The sequence below is a fragment of the Pan troglodytes genome, chromosome 3 (genome assembly GCF_028858775.2).
Source record: "Pan troglodytes isolate AG18354 chromosome 3, NHGRI_mPanTro3-v2.0_pri, whole genome shotgun sequence".
Lineage (NCBI taxonomy): Eukaryota > Metazoa > Chordata > Mammalia > Primates > Hominidae > Pan > Pan troglodytes.
In genome coordinates this window covers 20,717,049-20,737,917 of record NC_072401.2, presented here as the reverse complement: position 1 = coordinate 20,737,917, position 20,869 = coordinate 20,717,049, and the positions used below count along the sequence as shown (strand labels likewise).

Below are 20,869 nucleotides of genomic sequence, written 5' to 3'. Positions count from 1 at the left end.
ATACCTCAATAATCATTGCTATTTATTTTTCCAAAACTTTGTAGCTTATCTCCCATCTGCACAAAGTCATTTCATATGGCTGAAAATCTCATTTTAAATGCTTTCAAAAATGTGTTTTCACTATTACACATTAGGTCAGTGCAAAAGCATTCCAGGGAGGAAAAAGTGATTCCCCCTAATACTCACATTATGCTCCTTTAAGGAATTACTTCCTTTAATAGTCTATGACGTATTTGATATGAAAACCTTGCCACACAGTCATTCATATTGCAGAGGCTGAAATTGTGGCTTTAAAGGAAACATTTAAGAGGAAATTTACAGCCCTCTTTAAATACCTTATAATAATATTTCGGACTAATAAACACGACTACTTGAGCCCAGAAACAATACCAAAAAAGCTGACATTAAAAATCTCAACTTTACAAGAACACACTGCCAACTTCCTCTTAAGAGGAAACACAGTAGCAATTTTCTCCCTTCAGAACTTAATCAAACATTTCCATTAAAAGTTAGGTAAATCTCGCCATCATCACATTACCAAAAAAATAATAATAATCCAATTTCCATAACACATACATAAACCGCTAAATCCTAACCAAATAAAACAACTGGAACCACTAGAAAACAAATCATAAATTTCCTAAAGAAAAAACACAAACTTGTAATCCATTAATATATTGATGAATAGATTCCAGGAAAGCACACAGAAACAGATCCAAAATACATTTAATAAAACACAAGGTACTACCCAAAGCAACAATAACTATTTGTGTCTACTTACAGCCTGTATAGCTTCGCAGTCCCAAGAAACAGCAACTCAGGAAACAGCTGAAGGTGATTTCTGTTTAAACGCCTTTTGAGAAAACAAAAACAAAGCTTATGTTACATAGAAAATACCCAACAATGAGACTGTGATTTGGTAGTGTCATGCCTCATCCTGTATTTCAGAAAAGAATGAAATGACATTCAGGAGAATTCAAGCATTGCAAATCAAAAGTTGGTTACACCTTTTGTTACATGACTCTTTACAGCAGTTTTCCATTGTGCTTACTAAGATGATGATTACTGGGGTCTAAACTTTAAACTGAAATCCTGTGCAACATCAGTCAACCAGAATACACACAATGATAAAGGATTTTTGTGATTCAGTCTTAGGCGCCTAAGGTAGGTGACTTCAATATCCAGCAGAAATACCACAGTGAATGGTGTCTAAAATAATCCATACACAGTCCCAATTGGCCTAAAAGTTCAGCCAAGGAATTGTGGGGAGATGGAAATTTCAACTTTCTTAGCTTTTCATGTAGTTGGGAGGAAAAAAAAAAAGGTGTGAGAAATTGTCAGCATGATTTGTCCCATAGGCAAAATCAGGAGAATACCAACCCAGAGTTCAAACCTCAACCCACAGCTTCCAACCCTTAACTGAATTTAAGGCTCAGCATTATAACTAACAGTTGTGTCAAATCAGTTTAAGTAATGTTTTAAAATGTCTAAGTAAATTGGAATGTTTTAAATGTTTTAGAAAAGAGTGTGATTGCAACTCTAACTCAATTTAAGCCCTGATGCTTGGTATGCACACCTATTAAAGAAAGAGTGGGCAAATACTATCTCTGATGTAGTCATATCCCAATCCCATCTGTTTTCAGTGTACAATTTAACATTTAATTTAAAATAACTGTCTATTTCTCTGCTTTTCCCAAATCTAAATAAAACGATAAAGAGCTGATGTAACATTTTGCACTCAAATGACTTACAAGCTGCCTAGCTCGAGAGGAGTAGAGGCATATTATATAGTATAGTTTCTGGATATAGTTCCAGAAAGTAATGTCACACTGAGGAAACCAGAGGTATTTCTTAAGTTTTAAAGATAAATAGTAAAAGGGACAGGAAAAGAGGGCATATCAATCTTGACATATTGCAAGGGTCATCGGGTAGATGCAGAATTATACTTATTTAGTCTCCAGAGGGCAGAAATGGGCCCCTTGATTGTAACTCCTAAGAAATTTGATAATACAGAAGACCTTTCTAAGAATTAGCTATTAAGAAATGGAAACTCTCAACTGCTTATCTCAAAATGTATTCAAGCAGAGGCTATGAATTTTTTTTGGAAAATGATATAATTTTTTAAAATCCTGTAAGTGAGAAGCGAGACCAGGTAAACTTCAGAACTTCTTTCCATTCTAAAAAATGTCATGAAGCAATGATGGCACCATAACTTTATGTGAACTCAGAAAGAAGTTGATCATCTACAGAAACATTCTCAGGCCTTAATAAAATGCATACTAATAAAAAAAGGTATGACAAGACAAGTAGGGGCAAATAGTAAAATTAGTGGTAAAGGAGTGAATTTACTTCCCACTTACACGCTAATTTTTTAAATGAAGCACATAACAAGGTAAAATTTAAAGTCAAATCAAAAGCTTTCATTTATTTGTTCTCTGTTAGGTATGATTCTGAAGACAGTGTACTTCCAGAGTCTAGCATTATACAATTTCAATGAAATGCAGATTGTTACTTTGTTGTATTTCCCTCTAAAAATATATTACAAATATTTGCAACAGTGGTAATGAGATTTTTTTCTAGGAATGCAGCCACTCTTGAAAGGACCTCCATTGTCCAAAGAGCCAATTCCAATTTCTAAAACATCAGAAATGAGCTCTCATGATGTAATCCAAACCACGAGATTTACCAGCCTCATTTGTTATTCTCTAGCCAGAGCAAGCATTCTCGGCAAGCCCCTGGGCCCTGCAGAGGCAGTTCTCTTTATGAAGTGCTTCTCCTTTTCTCCAAATGGTGCTTTCTTACATCCTCTGTGAACCTTCCTCTGATTCTCCTACAAAAAGTTAGTGCTTCTCTTGGCTGTGTCCCCACAGCATTTGATAAGCAAGAGTCCCTTACACTGTGTAATATTTATTCATGTACTGGTCTCTTTCCCACTAGACTGTGAGCTCTTCAAGCATAAAGACTAAATCTTTGTATTCCCTCCCTTCTTCCCTGGCACTTAGTAAGTTCTGAACCATATGAAAAGCCAAAGAGAGCAGCCTGCTCTCAGTCAACATTCCCTAATCTCTGGCCCTTAGTAGGTTCTTAGGAAATGCTGAATGAGAACAGATTGTTCTCTTAGTATTTTGATATATTTCAGCAAGGCCCTAGCATTTACATTTTATATTAAGCCAACATTCCTCTGGCATCCTCCCTGAGGCACCTGCCTTGGGTTTGATGCCATTCTCTGGCTGTCAAACCTGCTTTCACATGCCCCAGACAATAGTTTCCTCCTTTCCATTCCATCAACATCCTTGATGATGTGATTCTCAGCATCACCTAGAAGCTGGAAAGAATTCAATGTGTTTAAACAAATTCAGAGATATAAGTGAGTAACAGCTGCTACCAGCTTTCTTGTTAACGAGTCTACATCAGTATAGTTTCATATATTGTGAGAAAGCAGATTTTTCAGACTGGAAACAAGAAGTGTTTTTTTTTTTTCTTAATTATTATCCCTTTCTTATTCCCAGTGGTTCCTAATTCACTGTGTAACTAATAGCTAACATGTGTTCTAATTCACTGTGTAAGTAATAAGCTTACTAGGTGATGGTCACTATTCTGAGAGGTTTATACAAGTTATCTCATTCACTCCTCACCACATCCCCATGAGTAAGTACAATTCTCACTGCTGTTCTGGAGAGAAGTGCAGAGTTCAAAGACATAAAGCTAGGGCCTGAATAAAGGTGGTATGACACTAAAACATACCCTCTGAATCACTCCTCTGGAAAAAATATAGTCTTAAACATTCCTAAACAATAATTCAGAATAATATAATGCTGAAGCTTTCCTTTTCACCTGTATTCCCTGAGGCAAAACATAGATTTATTTGATCCATTTCTTAAATATCTATGAACTAAGCAATTGTAAATAAAACAAAGTTTTATTTTTTAAAAAAGCTAGCTCTACGTTCAGCTCATGGTTTTAAACACCTGTTGAAAACTAGGTATTTTAAATTTCAGAAAAAAATACTGAAAATATATACGAAGAATTCTTCTCTGAACTGTAGTACTTTATAATTATTTCATGAAAGTTATTATGAGTGATCTTTATATGTCTAAACCCACCAGATACGTTTCTGTTTTTAGGATAAGACAAGGTGGTATTGCACAAAAAGGACAGATAACAGTAAGTAATGTGGTAATATGGATACAACAAAACAGTATACGTTTCCCTTTTATTGTCTTTAAAGCAGTATCAATACACATTTGGCTCCAATTTTTCTATTCTCTCTTCCATCCATACTAAGGTTAAATGGTTATACAAACATTAACAGAAAAAGCAAAACTTTCAAAATATTAAAGAAAAATTTTAAAGGATAGCCGCCTGTGCAATCACCAGAAATTAAATCCTTAAAATAAAGAGCATTTATTTAAAATTTAAACTTATTTTAAAGACTATTAAGGTATATAACAATTACTAAACAGAGCTAGAGAAAAAGTAGCCTAGCTTCTAATTGTGACAGAAATTTGCTTAACAGCTTGAAGATGATCGTGTCAGAATAAGATCTCTAACGTAAATGAGTTGAAGTTAAATCTGATGGTTCCAGAACAGGAAACAGCATGTAGTGAATTAAAGATATCACAGAGGATTATTTATGGGAGCCAACATAAATTAGCTTTGTTAAACAGACCAGGTGAGTCAATTATCATTGTTGAGAGCACAGACACTCAATGGTATCAAAGGAGAGACAGAGATATAGTGATATATAAGTCATGTGTCATCACCCCTCAATGGAATCTGCCCACAACATCCCAGAAATGCTTGATAATTCTCTAGATGGCAATTCACAGTTTCAGAAAGGTGTGTAATGTATGTCTCTAAGATACTTTCTCCCAGGGCAAAGATGAGAAAGGATTCCAGTAACTGTTTGCTCTGTGCTACCAGCTATTTTTGAGTTTGACTTTCAGAAGAGAGAATGATCTTTCTGCATTGCACAAAACACCACTGGCCTCTGAAACACTGATTCTTAACAACCTCAATTTGAAGGGCAGCCTGAACGTATTGACAAACATTGTTTTGAATTATTATCTGCCAGCTGTGTCTGTGACTCTTGTCCTTTAGCAGAGGTTATAGTCTCTTACTTTTTGTGACTTTCACCTCAATTCAATTAATGTTCACAACCTTCCATCTAATTCAAAACGTAATATGAAAACAGTTTTACCAAAGCCAGTAAAATTTTGTGCTCCATATTTACATGTCATATTTACATGTAAATATAAGGTGTTTTTAGCAGCGTGCTAGGTCTGTAATAAATGTTTGATAAATGCTGCCTCAAAGCCTACCATTTCTAACCTCCTATTTCTCCTACATGAATGATCAAGCATAAAACTATTTAGCCCCCTCTTTTGCCACCTTCTCAGGTAAATTTTGACTTCTCTTATAAAATGTTTTTATTTTAACACTTTTAAAGCACAGATTTTAAAATTTATTTTGTATTATGTAAATAAAATAAAGTTTACATCTTCAGCAGTGATATCAATGATAACTTAATCCCTTGTATTCCTTGCTAGGGATGTCAATACTTATTAGCAAAATATTGCTCCCTCTTTTATCCCCTTACTTCCCGGTATTTCTCTATATACTCAGAGAGACTATGAGAAACACTCTGAAATAACCATTGAAGGGTTGTTAAGCTTTTCTTCACATCTCTTCGGTTGACCATATACTACGTTAGGAAGAACATTTTTTAAAAATGTAAATATGGTCGTAAAAATTCAAATGGATCATATATACACTTTAGCAGCTAATATAAAATAATTCCTAAACTCAGCTATTGAGAAATATGAGAGGTATGTTGAAATGCAGAATAATAGTTATTTAAGTGCTGTGTGCCCAGCATTTTGTGAAGCTATGCACATTATCTTACTTATTGCCACTATGAGATATAATGATTATCCCTGTTTTAAAGATGAGGAAATTGAAGTTTTGAAAGATGAAGCAAGGTGATCAAGCTCCCTCAGTGGAATTAAAACCAAAGATTTTCTGATATCACTCTTTTCTAGCGTTTCTGATTTTAAAAGGAGAAAGGGGAGCTTGTATCTGGTTAGAAACCATAATCAACAGTACAACTGATGTGTATTTGCCTGGTATTCCATGAGACACCAAGCATCAGCAGATAAAATAAGATGTCGAAGAACAGGGATTTCTAGATAATCCACACTCTGTGCTTTTACTCTAGAACCTCAAACTGCAGCAAAGAGCCAATGCTCCAGAACTGTCCATCTGTATTCAGAGTATATGGACATTGCAGAGAGGACACACAAATAATTTTCTGTAAATATTATCGTAAAGCAATATTGATGAGATCAAATCACAGCCCTATTATCAAGCTTTCGTTCTGAAAGCATTTTCATCAATATGCTTTCCAGTCCAGCAGATAACACTTGGTTTGAAAAAAGATAATGGCAATATATATGAAGTCCATGCAGAAATGTCTCTCTTTCCATGTCAAGTTGTGAAATTCAGTCTAGAAGACACAATTCAAGCAGAAAGGTATCCAAAAGAAATGAGAGAGGGAATTAAATGTAAAATATTTGACACTGGCTGCTTCCACAAATACATTGTAACAGTGCAAACTAAACTACTCATTTCAGGGGAGGTATAAAGGACACGGCATCCAGCAAACACTGTCACAAAAGAGGACCCAAAACAGATGTGGGAAAAATAAACACCCTCACTGCTTCAGAATTTATAAAATGGTCCACAAAGAGCAAACGGGCCTTCCCACCACCATTAAACTTCAAGGCCCATAAAAACTGTTGCATGAGAAATTCTCTCAGATGGATTCAATGTTCTGCTAAACTTGTAACAGTGCACAGGGATTAAAGCTTTCTATGACCAGCGTCAGTAAACCTAATTTAAAATCGACCACATTGCTTACGAATAGGTGAACATCATTGGCATATAATGGCTATTATATCTTTTGGAACACTTATATTTTATGCTATGTGCATACTCAGCCTCTGTTAGAGTTTGATGTGTCCTTTAAAGAGACTTTCCAAGAAAATGACTGCCATGATTTTAAACTTGTGTGGAAAGATACCAGAAAACAATTCTTTTGAGATGGGCTTGAATTCTTTTCCAAGGAGATTAGCACCGTTAGACTGTCATTCTGTTAAGAAAAGGTATGTGTTATGTGTTGCCTATAAACTTGTCGGATTAGTCAGAAGAGACTAATCCTTGATAAACAGAGAATATATCCAGATCCTTGATGAACACAGGATAAATGATGCTTTCTTTCAGACCTGTTCCACAACATATTCTCTACTTGAACTCATGTGTAAAGACCTACAACAAAAACCCTACCACATCATACTTCCTCAGCCTCACTCACACTGTCTGTCCCATGCTTAGGAGTGGTATGTGTATGCAGGGAGAACTAATTCAGCATCACCTTAAAAAAAAAAAATTTGTCTTTTACATACCATCTCATTAGAATGTAGTGTTTAGTCAAATGTAGGCTCCACTGTAAAGGGACTTAGACTTTTCTAATTTAAAAAGAATATGTTCTTTATATCAACTTGCTGGAAACTTTAAATGTCTAAGTTAACAGCTTGACTGTTCAAGATTCCTTACATGGCTTTATCATAATAATATTTTCAGAGCTCATTTTCAAGCATAAATGAGTATCAAGTGACAAAGCTAGTGGGAAAAATGTCATTTCAAACCCAATTATACTAACACTAGGAGAAGTTAAAGCAATATTTGTCTTAAAAGCACACATTTACCAAGTATTGGTGGGAAAAGATGAACACTCCACATGCCTGCCTTTGTTATTTCCACAATTTTCTTATTTTAAGGTTACAAGATGGTTGCGGTGTTCACACAAAGCCTAATATCCAAGACTTTTCACAGTATGCTACTGATTCTTACCAACATAACCTAGGCATATATGCATTTCACTTTTCAGTCTTGGAGTAAATAATAAAACATCCTATAACAACCCTAAAAAATTTCAAAAACTTTCTCATACTTTTGCATTTGTATTATCAAGGAAATTTCAAAAGAAGATTGTTTTCACTAGTGGAACCCTGACATGATCTGGGTCCCCCTAAAAGACCATAAAATAGAGGTGAATGACTGTAGTATCTAATCCCATAAACAGTGTGTGAACAAGAGAATTTTACACAAGCCCACAGCATTGCTGGGTCCCAGTGTTATTTTTTTAACCCTCTAGGACATTATGCAGCATCCAAAAAAACTCCAATTAATAATTTTGCATGGAGAATTTATTGCAGATATACACAGGTATCTTCCTTGAGGTATATAAAAGAAATATACTTCCTAAGTGTCCTGATTCTTACTGCAGCTTATTTGTGACTTTTTTATCCAAATTTCCATTGAATTAACTGGTCATCTAGGTAGAGTACATTTCATTTGAAAAATTTTTTGATTAAACAACAGGAGACCTGCTAACACAGTCTATATAAGGCACATTCTGAAGGCTTCATTTTCATCCCAGATAAACAGGTACCACTGGCAATACAGAGCATCCTAGGAAATGTGACTCTGCACATGTTAGGTCTGAGAGTGCAGAACCAAACTGTCAAAACAGAAAATAATGTGTGCTCATGGTATGCAGACATGATTACAACTTCCTCCTTTTACAGTGATGCACAACCACATTCTGACAAGGATGTGTTATCTCATGTTGTAAGAGAATGGAGGGGAGGGGAGGGAAGGAGCTAGTTAGAGAGGCAAGGAAGAAAGAAAGGAAAACGGAAGAAAAAAAGAAGGAGGTGAGGGAGAGGAGGAGGAAAGAAAGGAGGTATTTTACTATTGACTCCTTGACAGTTTATCTGAAAATGCTGTATTTCATCCACTCTTTGAAAGGGAAAACTATCTTTTATAGCTATAATGTTTTGATTTGCAAATAATGACTTTGCCATTCCATGCTACAATTAAATTCAAATCAACCACATGACTGTTTCTTGCAGATTAAAAAGCTGAATTTTTAAAAAGGTATAGATCTTTATCTTCTGTTTTCAGATTTTTCTATAGATCAAGTTAAAAGTCCATCAACATAAAATAAAAAGAAAAATGTATAACTATGAAATATTCACAAAATGTAATTTAGAATTATTTTATCATTTTAAAATGAAAATAACTTAAAACCATAAATTACACAAGAATAAAATTAATGTTTTTATTTTATTTTGTTCTTCATACAAGGAATAAAAATTAAATCACTATTCAGTATATAAATGGGATTTACAACATAAACCTAATTTTATACCTTTTTCATAATTGAGTTCCAATTTTAAATTTCACAACTAAATTCTTAAAAACCATATAAATTTACACAATACATAATAAAAAGCTAATTTATTGATTTCTTCTTGTCTCTCACATTGTCTCTTGCAGCTTTTTGAAAAAGCAAGCAATTTTTTGGTGTTAATGACACTGACTAAAATAAAGATATATACCACAGGCCATAGCAGTTTGATTATGGAACTCTCTGGGTAGTTTTGGGGTTTTTGTAGTTTTTATTTTTTAAATCAATACAATGAACAAAATTTAAAATAGTTTGTTTCACAATAACTTGAATGCATTCCTTAGCAAACCTGCCTTGCCATTTAATGTATTTTTAAAAAATAAATATTTGAAAAGTGTATCCACAATGTTCCTAAGAAATGGTTTTGAATTCCAGAGTCCCAAGGAGATGAATTGGCTGTCAGATAACAATGTGCTTCCATCAGATGGACTTGGCAGTTGTAAACAAAAGGAATTTTCTCAGCTTTTCCTCACAAATATGAAATATTTGCTCTTGGCCAACAGCTGGGGTGATTTAAAGAAGTCCTGCATATATATTAGTTTTCATTCAGAATTACAAATCCTCCTCCCACTCTGAAACATCTGACTTACTCTTAGTAGAATAGAAAATTGTTCTGAGATGAAGTGACATTCCCAGAGGAAGTAAAAGTCAAAAAATAGTACCTACTTACAACTCTAATCAAATTTCAGAGCATATAGCATCTGGTTAATAAGTTTTAGGAAAAGTTAATTTATTCAAGATGAAAGTTCAGACAACACTCTGAAGTGACTTGAAAAAGAATGAGAAAGTTTGTTTAGTTCTAGTGTCCCTGAAAATATTTAAAACAACAATATAACCAAAATAGAGACTGCATAAAAAGCCATCAAAACTCCTTCAATGGTTTGGAAGTTAACAACCAAACTCAAGATACTTTCCTGTGATGACTAGAAGTTATTCTTGAAAACATAAAGTTTAAATGATAATTTAAATTATCTATTCATTTAAACAAACATTTGAATTATATTGATGCTTTCTTAAAGATTAAAATATCTTTGCAAGTTACTTACTAGGAATTAGCTAATCATATAGTCTATCAAGGAGATCAAAGAATAAATACTTTCAGAGTATTTTTTATATATTTAGAGATAGGCTATGAACTTATAAGCTTTGTTATGAACGCAACCAAATGTTTACCAATTTTAATTTCCCTCTAAAATTAGTTGAAAGTAGTGATTTTAAATTTATTTTGAATTCCACAATTATAGTCCTTGTATTGTAATATTTAACATAGAGAAAGACCAATAGTAAAATAAAGTAGACATTTCTGTGTTTTACTTGAGGTGATAAAAATATAGTCTATATATTTATAAATATCTTGGAAGGGGACAAACCATTTTTCTACTTATGGACAATTACAGGGAATTAACTTCTGCCCTTTTGCCCAGTGAACCTGAATATGTGTTAAGCTTAAAATGAACATTAGATTTTATTATTTTTTGAAAAAAATTATTTTTACTTAAAGTGACTATTAAGGCAGGCATGAAAACTTAAAATAATTGTTGCTTCTGTTACTAGAGCTTTTCTTTGCCTTCAAAATGCAAACATATCAAACCTGAATAATCAAGGCATGTAAGACATACAATTCATACTTCAATTACAAAGTCTGTAATTTATCTTAATTATTTCAGACAGAGGTTTTGTCTTTTGCAGATATATACTGTAAACATTTTTAAAGTCCTCAAGTAATATGTAAAAAACGTATCTTAAAATCTGAAGTCTACATTTAATCTTCTTGGGAAGAAAACCAACTTTGAATGACCACAATTTGATAACACAGTTCTTACTTTCATAATGTTTAGATTATTTTTCCAGAATAAATATTTTTAAAGCTAGGTCCAAATAAAATAAAACTGAAAAGTAATTATTAACAATAACAATGTTCACCACGCTAAATATCAAAAAGTAAATCTTTATTAGTAAAATATAAAATATTTCATCAAATGTCACTGATAACACACAAAGCACCACCATGAAAATGAAAATAACAATTAGCAAAACTTCTCTCTTCCCTAATGCATCATTAATGCAAATAAAATTACCACCTTTCTTCCTACATGAGCAAATAAAACAAATCAAATGAAGAATAAGAAATGCTTGTACATCTTTAAGTACCAAAGCAATGATTATCAAGGAAATACATGTCTCAGGAAAGTAACTGTATTTTTGAGCTTAATTACAAGTTAGAACTTTTTATTCAGGAACTCTATTTGTCATAAATTAGCCTGAAAACCACTCATTCATCCTCCTTTTTCTGCAAAATTTCAAACCCTAAGACATGAAATTGAAGACATGATGCTTGAAATTTAAGTATTTTTTAAAAACACAGTTATGTTGTCATAACTTTGGAATTGAAAATACTTACAGTCTCTCTAGTTCTTTAAGATCCTGGAATGCTCCTCTTTCAATGGTGCTAATCTTATTCTCCATAAGCTGACTGAAATGCAAAATATAACATGCTTCTTAATGTTACCACTCACCATCTGAATAAATTTCAATTCAGCAACTGAAAACTTGTAAACTCTTTCCCTTTATAAAGTTAAATTGTGCTCTGATTTGAGATCCAATATCAAATTTAATAATAATATATCTGAGTGAACTCATGGAAGGGAAATAGCAGTGTCTGCATCACAAAACTTAATACAAATGCAGTTTCTCATGAGATTTACTGGTCAAAACTCTGACCCTTAAACTAATAGTATATCTGAAGAGTAATCCTTGACACTGAAGCTTTGATAGCTTTCTTTGGTACACTGGTTTTCAACTTAACCAAAGAATCAAAATACAGTAATTCATCATATACATACTTCAATTCTGACATGGATACACATCAGCAACTGGAATAATTTGTAATGACCAAAATGTGTCTCTTAAAACTTAGAACACTGAATGCACAATGGTCAAAACTGTATGGCTACTGGGATGTCAATATTTACAATCCTGTGGGTGAGAACAATTTAACATTACATTGACTCGCAAGTGGTGGTTTACTCACAGCTAATTTAACCCACTAATTAAAGAAGTAATCATATTGCAACAATTTTATAGAAGCTACAAAGACACAAAATACAAAAACTCAAAATATGACTAATGTATCATTATAAACTCTGCTGAAAATTTGAATGGTTGATTTTAATGCTTGATATTAGATTTTCGCAAAAAAATAAGAATCCTTTTGTTATCAATAATAAAATACAGATCCACTTAAATATTTTAGTTAATTTCAAATCCTAAAAGTATCAAATGTTTCTTATTACTTATTCATTTTGTGAAAACAATTATTCAACATTTTTATATGTATAAAGCGCTTAGGGTATGGTATAACAAAGATCTGAGGTCATTTCTGGATTATTGGTTCTATGGCATGCTTCCAACCTTAAAATAAAAGCCCCAATTTTTATTAAATGTTGTAGTACAATGATAAACACAGAAAAAAGGAAAGCATGACCTTTTAAATTTTTTATGTTACTGTCATCAGAATAGTCATAAAAACTGAGGCCAGTAATGATTCAAAATATGCAACCTTAAAAATTATTTAAAAATACAGAGGATGCACTTACAGAACTCTTAGATGTCTAAGACCAGCAAAATCTGTCTTCGTAATTCTTGTGATGTTATTTCCATTTAAATCCCTAAGAGAAAAACCAGAAAGTGAAAGTTCCATTTTATTTCTATGTTTACCTGCTTCAAGTAAAGTTTAGAGTAAATCAGAACTAAAAGTTAATTCAATTACTAAAGTAGTATACAAAGCATGTAGGAAGGAGAAGAGGATAACCTTTAAAAGGATATTTTTAACATGACTCAACACATTTACAAGGTTCATTCTTGCTGGCATATGACAAGAAAATGAAGTGGTTACATTATCACAAAAAAGTTTTCGTTTGTTTTGTGTATGGGAGAGTCCTTTCCATTTTTGTTTCTGTAAGGATTGTATATTAATTTCACAGGTATTCTGCTATTTTACTATAATTGTTAGGCACCCCCCCCCAAAAAACAAAGTTCCCTTCAGGAGGTTAAATGCCCAATTTTCTCATGCTATTCAGGAAGAAATTTTATAAAAATTCAGAACACTATCCTTAGGTAGCATGGTGGCGAAACTTCCTAAGGCACAGAAAACAATTAGTGCCATCCAAACAACTGCACTTCAAAGATTTGCATTTATAGGCATTTACCTTCCAACAATTCTGTTTGTATTAAAACTTAATTCTTCATTTGCAGCTCAGGGAACCCCGCTGTGATTGTAAAGTGAAAACTACTAACAGGGGCAAGAATGGAAATAGTATGCAGGCCCTGACATTTTTGTTCAGATTTCTGCAGCACTTTTCCTTCAGGAGTCACGATCTCCTTTTCTGGCATTTCAGGTCAAGATCTAAACTTGCCCTGGTTCCAATCACTTCAAGTAAAACCAGGCTTTGCTGCGGTTTGAATGCTCTTCATAGAAGTAAGCTCTATATCACCTTTGACTCTACAACATCGTGTTTGAAATCTGTATTCAAACTGTTTCAATAATAGAATTTTACAAGTCAGCACCCAGTAAACTATTTTCTGGAAACTTTTTGTTCATCTCTCATAAGGATGTATATTTTTTCAAGGACCTGAAATTCAATTGCTACGCTCCCCCCTCACCCCCACCCACCCAAGTGCATTCCCTTTTTGTTGAGTAAGACATGTTCGTGCTTAAACTTTAAACTGTTCTGAATAGCATGAAATGACAAGTGCTAAAACAGAATTCTGCGTGGCTTCTCTTCCTTTCTACTCAACCCACTTCTCCATGCTAAGCAGAGTACCATTCAGTTGTTCCTAAAATTGTTGGGCTATTCGATATAACACGAATCTCCACCCACCACCCTACACAAATGTGGATCGAATCCTGACAAGGCACCCCTAGTAGAGCCCCGATTTGGCCAGCTCGGAGAGGTGAGAAAGGAGTAAGAGTAACCTAGTGAGGCTGGGGGTAGAAGAGCCATTTGCAAAGCAAAAGGGGCTCAACTTGGGCCTTAAAACTAAGGGCGAGAGAAATGGGTTGGATAAGAAGGGCGACTTGAAGTGCAATGGGCTGCGCGGGTGGAGACGTGCGGGTCAGAGCGCCTCCTCTCCACGGCCCGAAACCCTTACACCCCGGGGGCAAAGAGGCCGCGGGACGAGTCCAGACGCGCTGGCCCCTGCCGGCCTAGCCCCGCGCCCTTCGCTTACTCCCGGCCCACATGCAACCGCGAGAGCGGAACGTGCCTAGGGCGGCCGGACTGGCGCGGGGCGGCGGCCTCGGCGTTCACAAAGAGAACGGCCTCCATGCTCCACTTCGCTGAACTCTGGAAGCGCCTCATCAGGAGCGCGTGGGCCGTCAACACCGGGTCTGCATTTACTTCTTCATTAGAGACTCGCAAAGACAGGGAGGCGGGGACGTCTGCGGGCAACGGAGCGCGAAGAGGGGAAGGCAGGGGAGCTGCTGCCACGTGAAGGGGCGCAGAAACTGCCAGAAAGGTGGATGGGGACGCAGGGGTTCAGCAGGAAGGGCCGGAGGGGGCAGCCGGGCACCGCCGGGTCGCCGCAGTGGTAAGACCTGGTTGGGCTGGTTCGCGCTGGAGAACCAGTGCTAACTTCGCTTAACGGATGGGACACGGTCCTCCCTCGCAGTCGCCCGCTGAGACAAGTCCCTAGGGGCCTGACGCCGTCTTCCCCTCCCCGGAGAAGTGGGGGGCGGGGGGCTGCGCGAGGCTACTATGCGAGGTGTCGCCGTCCTGGGGCACCCTTCTCCCCGCGACCTGTAAGAAGCACCCCCAGGCACTCCATGACCCCTTCTTCCTAACCTTCGCCCCCAGGAGGGTGACACAAAATCGGGGAAGGCAAGTTTCTCTCTTTTGAGTCTCCCTGCTATCCCCTCCGCGCCAGCCTGCGACAAGAGCGAGGACTGGACTCTGAAACCGACCTGGAGTGCTGGCAATCGCAAGGTGACTCCGTTTATGGAGTCTGGAGAACAAAGTGGCGTCTCACTTGCCCCGGGCATCCTCCAGTACTTGTCCCCTATCTACCCGCTCCCCAGCCCCAGAGAACTAGCCCGCAAGGAGCTGCGAGTGGCGGGACGAGAGCAGGGGAGGGAGAACTAGCGCAGCTGCCAGCGGACCCGCCCCTCCTTGGACAGTGGCCCTTCCCTGGCCAGTGCCCTCCCGGAGAGCTCAACCCCAGGATGCGCATGGGGGAGAGCTAGCGAGGGCTGCCCCAGGCACAGGACCCTGAGCTGACAGGTTCCTCCAGTGGAGGCAGGGGTGCGAGGCCCGGATGGGGAGAGGTGAAGACGAAGAGCGCATACTCACAGTCTCTCGGTGTTGCGGGGGATATTCCTGGGCACGCTGCGCAGCGCCAGCCCGTGACAGTCCACTGTGCTGCCCGAGCAGGAGCACTGCGCCGGGCACGCCTGCGGTGCCACCTTGTTCAGGATCGCCAGCACTAACCCCAGCGACAGGGACAGCATCTGCCAGCCAACGCCGCGCATCTTTCCCCGCCGCCTCCTTCCTCGGCGGCACTGGGGGCTTTCTTTAGCTTGCTGCTCCGAGGGAACCGCGCAGTGTCTGAGGCCCAGTGCCCGGCGGGGCTAGCAACCCAGAGTGCCAGGGAAAATGTGCACAAAATAATATGGAACAAGGCAGTAGAGCCCACTCAGGCACACGCCTCCCACCGCCCTCTCCACCCTCCTCTGGCAGAGCAGGAGCTCCTTGGGCAACTTTAGGTCCTGAGGATGAATCCGCCTGGCCAGGGCTGCAAGGAGACCCCAAGAGCAGCGGAGAGGAGATCACGCGTCTTCTGTCTCCCAAGGATGAACTTGGCGGTAAAAGAGCTGGGGCTTCCAACGGCCGCTAAGATGCAGGGGCCGGTTGTGGGGGGGAGGGCGGTCCTCTGATCCCACGCACGCTTCTACAAATCCGATGCCAGTGGCGAAGATAAAAGACAGAAGAGGGGATCTCAGTAGGTATTATGGCCCCGATCAAAGTGGGCTCCGGAAGCTAGAAGGCGCGGAAGCCCAGCGGGCCCGTAGCAGAGCGCGCGGAGCAACTGGGCATGGCGCGCGGGGGTGCACGGGGCGGACGCGCAGTTCTGGGGGCGCACGGCTCTGGACTCTGCTCACTCCCGCGGCCTCTCCCCCGCCCTCGACTCCGCCGCAGCCTGGGCCGGTCCTCGCGGTCTCCCGACAGCCAACGATGGTTTACAAACACACATGCACTTCGCTGAAGGATGTCTGGGCAATCCCGCTTCCCGCTCGGCGTCCTTGGCGACGCTCTGCACCAGGACCTGCCCCGAGGTCACGCAGAAAAGACAAAAGGGCAGTCGGGCCGCCGCAGCCGGGCAGAAATATCCACTAGTCAGCACTCCGGCGAGGAACTCCAAGAGGCCAAGTGGAAGATGAGAGCTGCTGCGACGACTGAGTGGGGACTGACTGGGGGCGGACTTAAAAACCAGGCAGACCGGAAGGAGTGGAAAGGCAAAGGCCAAGGTTGGAGGTGTCAGCGTCCTGCTGGGGCGTACCGGAGAATGGCTCGGTGGCAGGTGGGCGGGTGGGATCCACTACTCCAGGCAGAACCAGGCGGCAGCTGAATGGCAGTAGTGTGTGCGCGCGTGTCAACCCCGCTCGTCTCCCGGATAAGCCGCAGCTCCGCGGCAGACACCTGATGGCAAAGGTAGAAGAAACAAGAGCCGGGTTCCGGAGGGCGCAGAGCCACGGCCGGCCCCCGGCGGTCTCCCACTAGTGGTTCTTCCTTCTCAAAGTGCAGCAACTTTTCCCAGGCTTTGAATCCCGTCCCCCAAGGCCACAGTGGCGGTACCCCTGCCGGCGTGGCGACGCCGCCCGGCTCCTGGCGCTGCACCTGACGCGGCGGCCGCAGTCCCGAGTAGTCCTTCTCCTTCTAGCCCCTTCCCCTCTCCCACTGCTTTCCTGGCCTCCCGCTCCAGGGAGCGAGGTGGGGGAGAGGGAGGGCGACGACTCAGAGCGGGGACTCGGTGGCTCTGCCGACTCCGGAGCCCCTGGCAAGTGTCTAAACAATAGGACGGACGCAGCAGCCCAAGTCTCGCTTGTCTGGAAGGAAGGTGGGTTGTTGTCGTAACTGGAGTTGTTCGCTGGGGCTGACTGGCGCTCAGCGTAGCCAAACAAAAACCCGGCCCGCGCCTCCGGAGCCGGCTGCGGGCCCCCGGCGCTCCCCTTTCTGCTCAGCACTCCCGCCGTGCCCAGAAAGCGCGGCAGCTCCGGCCTGCGCCTGGGCGCTTCGGCGCTCCCATGCCTCGCAGCTGCCTCCGCCTCCGCCGCCGCCGCCGCCGCCGCCGCCTTCTTTTTTTTAACCACAGTCTGCGGCAGCCACCACCACCGCCGCCAAGCTCCGCCGTCCGGGAGCTTCCCAAATAAATAACACCAAGTCCGAAGTTGAGCCGGCGCGGGCCTTATATAGCCGCCCGAGCCCCCGCCCCCTGACCCCGCCCCTCGCGGCCCAGGCCCGCCCCCTGGCTGCGCTCTGGGAGCCCGCACCTCGCTGGGGAGAGGGGAGAGGTGAGGCCGGGGCTGCCAGCGCTGGGCGGAGGCGGCGGCTGGCGGCGCGCGTTCCCGTGCGCCCTGGCTCGCCCCCTCGCTCCCACGCGCGGGCAAACTTTGCCCGAGGAAGGAGCCACCCGAGCCCCAGCCCCCAACTCCTTGGCCCCAGAGGTGACCTGGGCTCGGAGATAGTCGTTTGCAGTGGGAGAATGGGGAGAGGTCGGCTTTGAACGCGGCTCATAAATAAACAGCCCTGCCAGTGCCTCTCCTGCAGCTTTTGCCACGCGATCCTTAAGGGGGCTGTTGGCTGTTTGCAGCGCAGCAAGAGACAGAGAGACAGAAACAGAGAAATTATGATTTAAATTTAAGAAAAATCCTACCGAAATAGATCTGCCTGCGCTTACAGACACACACGTGTATTTTGGGGAGCTGAAAAGTTCAGTTTTTGCAAGTTGGAAAACAGCATTTTCCAACCTTCATGCTTGCCTTTCTATCTCCAAGCCACCCCCTTCCGTTTAACCCTTCCTTTGTAGACACACACTGAACCACACCGTGGTCAGTTGATGTCTTGGGTATTCAATACTCTCACAAAACTCTTAAGGGCTTGAATGTATCTGTGTGATTTTTTACTCTCTTATGAGAGAAAGGAGGGGAAAAAATAAATCCCTAGCAACGCACATTATACCAGAAGGTTTTCTTTATTTCAGGGCAGTTCTGGATATTTTTTTCCCCGCTATGTTTTGAAAGAGAATTTCCTTGTTTCATCTTGTCTCTTTAGTGTGACGTATGTCTGGCAACGGCTGCCTCTCTCGCCCCCCTTTCCCCCCCAGCAAGAGCCAATGTCACTGTAAGTTTGAAATGACATCTAAATGACTCTGCTCCTTCTCTTGGATTTAATATGCATCATCTTGTTGTTCTTCCTCCCATTTCCACGTTAAGAAGCTTTCCCTGGAATTTGTGCAAGTCCCCGCCTATAACCAGCCTCATATTGTAGTAGTTATTTGTATAATTATTAGAAGCTTCCTTGAAAGCAAGACCTGTCCAACTCTTTGTATTTCCAGCATCTATGCCTGCCACATAATAGGTTTCCTCATAAGTAACCGATTTCTTCAACTCAAGAGTATGCTCAACCTAAAATCTCTGCAATATCCTCATTAACGTTTTTCCTGGTTAACATTTTCTAAGATGTCCTTTCATAATGGCTACCCCTACTTAACTCATTTTGCCTGCCTTGGAAAACGTAAGCCTTTTCGAGGACATACCCAAAGGCAGGGTACCATCTGATAACTGAATTGGAACTCTTAGGATTACTCATTTTAATGCCACAGATTTATATTGCTCTATTCTTTTAAAACCTTCAAAAACATTTGACATTTATTAACTCATTTGTCCTTCTAGATTTTAGCTTAAAGGTCTGTTATGTAACTTCCTTGAGGAGGAGAAAAAAGAAGCCCTTGTCACATTTTCTTGTAAGGAAAATGAGATAAAGAACAAGTACCTGTCATTGAGGAAGGAGCTCCCCCAACCCTCAGTGAATTTTCCTTAGTGTGTACCAGTAAATTATGTGGTTAAATATGGTTACTGGTACATTAATTTATTTAATTTCACAACTTTAATATCTTGTCAGCAACAAGAGGTGTTTGTGTTCAACTTTGTGCACCACATAGAATTGTTGTTCCATTTTAATTCTAAGAACATATCCTGCATTCCAAATATTTATAAATAATATTATTGATATTGTTGCATAAGTGAAATTCACAGACATAAGTTCAAGTTTGATTCTATCTCTGATCACTTTCTGTTTTGTGTAAAACCAAGGAGAAACTAACATACATAGCAACATGCCTACAGAAACATCTTTTTAAAATTTGATGCCAATTTAAATAAGAAGCTATGTTCAGTGGATTTCATTCAGAAAAAAGACTGTAATTAATTCTTGAGAGGCATATCTTATTATTTTTTGTGTTATTAACTTTTTAGTTGATAAGGGGAATTTTATACATACATAAACAACCAGGTCTCCTGTCCTTTAACATATTACTGTATTATTCCATTAGTATTACTGCAGGATGTTTATTGAAGGCCTTGCAGGCTTCAGTAACATTAACTTCTAGGTCTTAATTCTTTATGGATTATTTTGCTCCCATGTGAATTTCTGAGTTTCTCTTTGACTGTTAAACCCAGCCTGAAGAAAGCCTTCTGTGGTGCCTCTTGTCACCACATGAGGTCTCCATAAATCCTGACCTGGATTAAGCAGAAGTGGAATCCACTATAGCCAATATCCGAGTCTCCTATTATCTTGCAAAAAAAAAAAAAAAAAAAAATCCAGTTCCTACAATAATTTGGAAACAATGTAGACAATCACCTATGCAGCAAAGAAATAAAAAGCATCAGAATAATGTGTAGGTTATTAAATGTCTAATAAACTTTGCATTTTTTTGAAATAAAAAGGTTGTGAAGTTGGGTTATATGGGAAAAGGGAGGAAGAAAAGAGAATTTATGAAAAAGAGATAACGAAGAGTAAAAATTATAGTTCTCTGTCTTTTTAAACAAAGGTAGGTAACAGTAATTGCATTGATCAAATTCATGAAACTTAATTCCTTGAATTTAACTGCCTTCATGTTACTATTTTCCATTGTTGCAATGTGTTCATTTTAATTATTTGATATTTCTTTCATTTTAATTATCTGATATTTCTCACAATATCTTTGTATTGGAAACGTAGACATGGAACCCTAATATAATGGAAATTACGATTTAACCAAAATTTGTTTCAAGCCTACTAAATTCCAAGCTATTTGATAGAGTTACATCCACAGTGATGGTTGCTATTTCACTCCTTACAGTAGAGGATGTTGGTCTTCATGCAAGTCGCAGCTTATTAAATGGCAGAGCTAGAACCAGAACCTAAGTTCTCTGATCTCAATTCTCAATTGATTCTTCTTCACCCAACTGTATCTGTAGATCCACTGGAACTCGTGGGGATCAAGGAATCTATAGATCCTCAG

General features: G+C 39.7%; 1 protein-coding gene across 2 annotated transcripts in view; it reads right to left on the bottom strand.

The window, feature by feature from the left end:
* The window catches only part of SLIT2 (slit guidance ligand 2), a 369,313-nt gene extending 351,563 nt beyond the window's left edge, over positions 1–17,750 (bottom strand). For both annotated transcript variants that reach the window (XM_001163449.6, XM_001163334.8), the window contains exons 1-4: positions 15,661–17,750; positions 12,910–12,981; positions 11,715–11,786; positions 782–853 (exon numbers count right to left, since the gene is read on the bottom strand). In XM_001163449.6, the coding sequence (XP_001163449.2) occupies positions 782–853; positions 11,715–11,786; positions 12,910–12,981; positions 15,661–15,839 (395 nt within the window). In that variant the 5' untranslated portion in view covers positions 15,840–17,750. The remainder of the gene's footprint in view (positions 1–781; positions 854–11,714; positions 11,787–12,909; positions 12,982–15,660) is intronic.
* Positions 17,751–20,869: the final 3,119 nt, after the last annotated feature.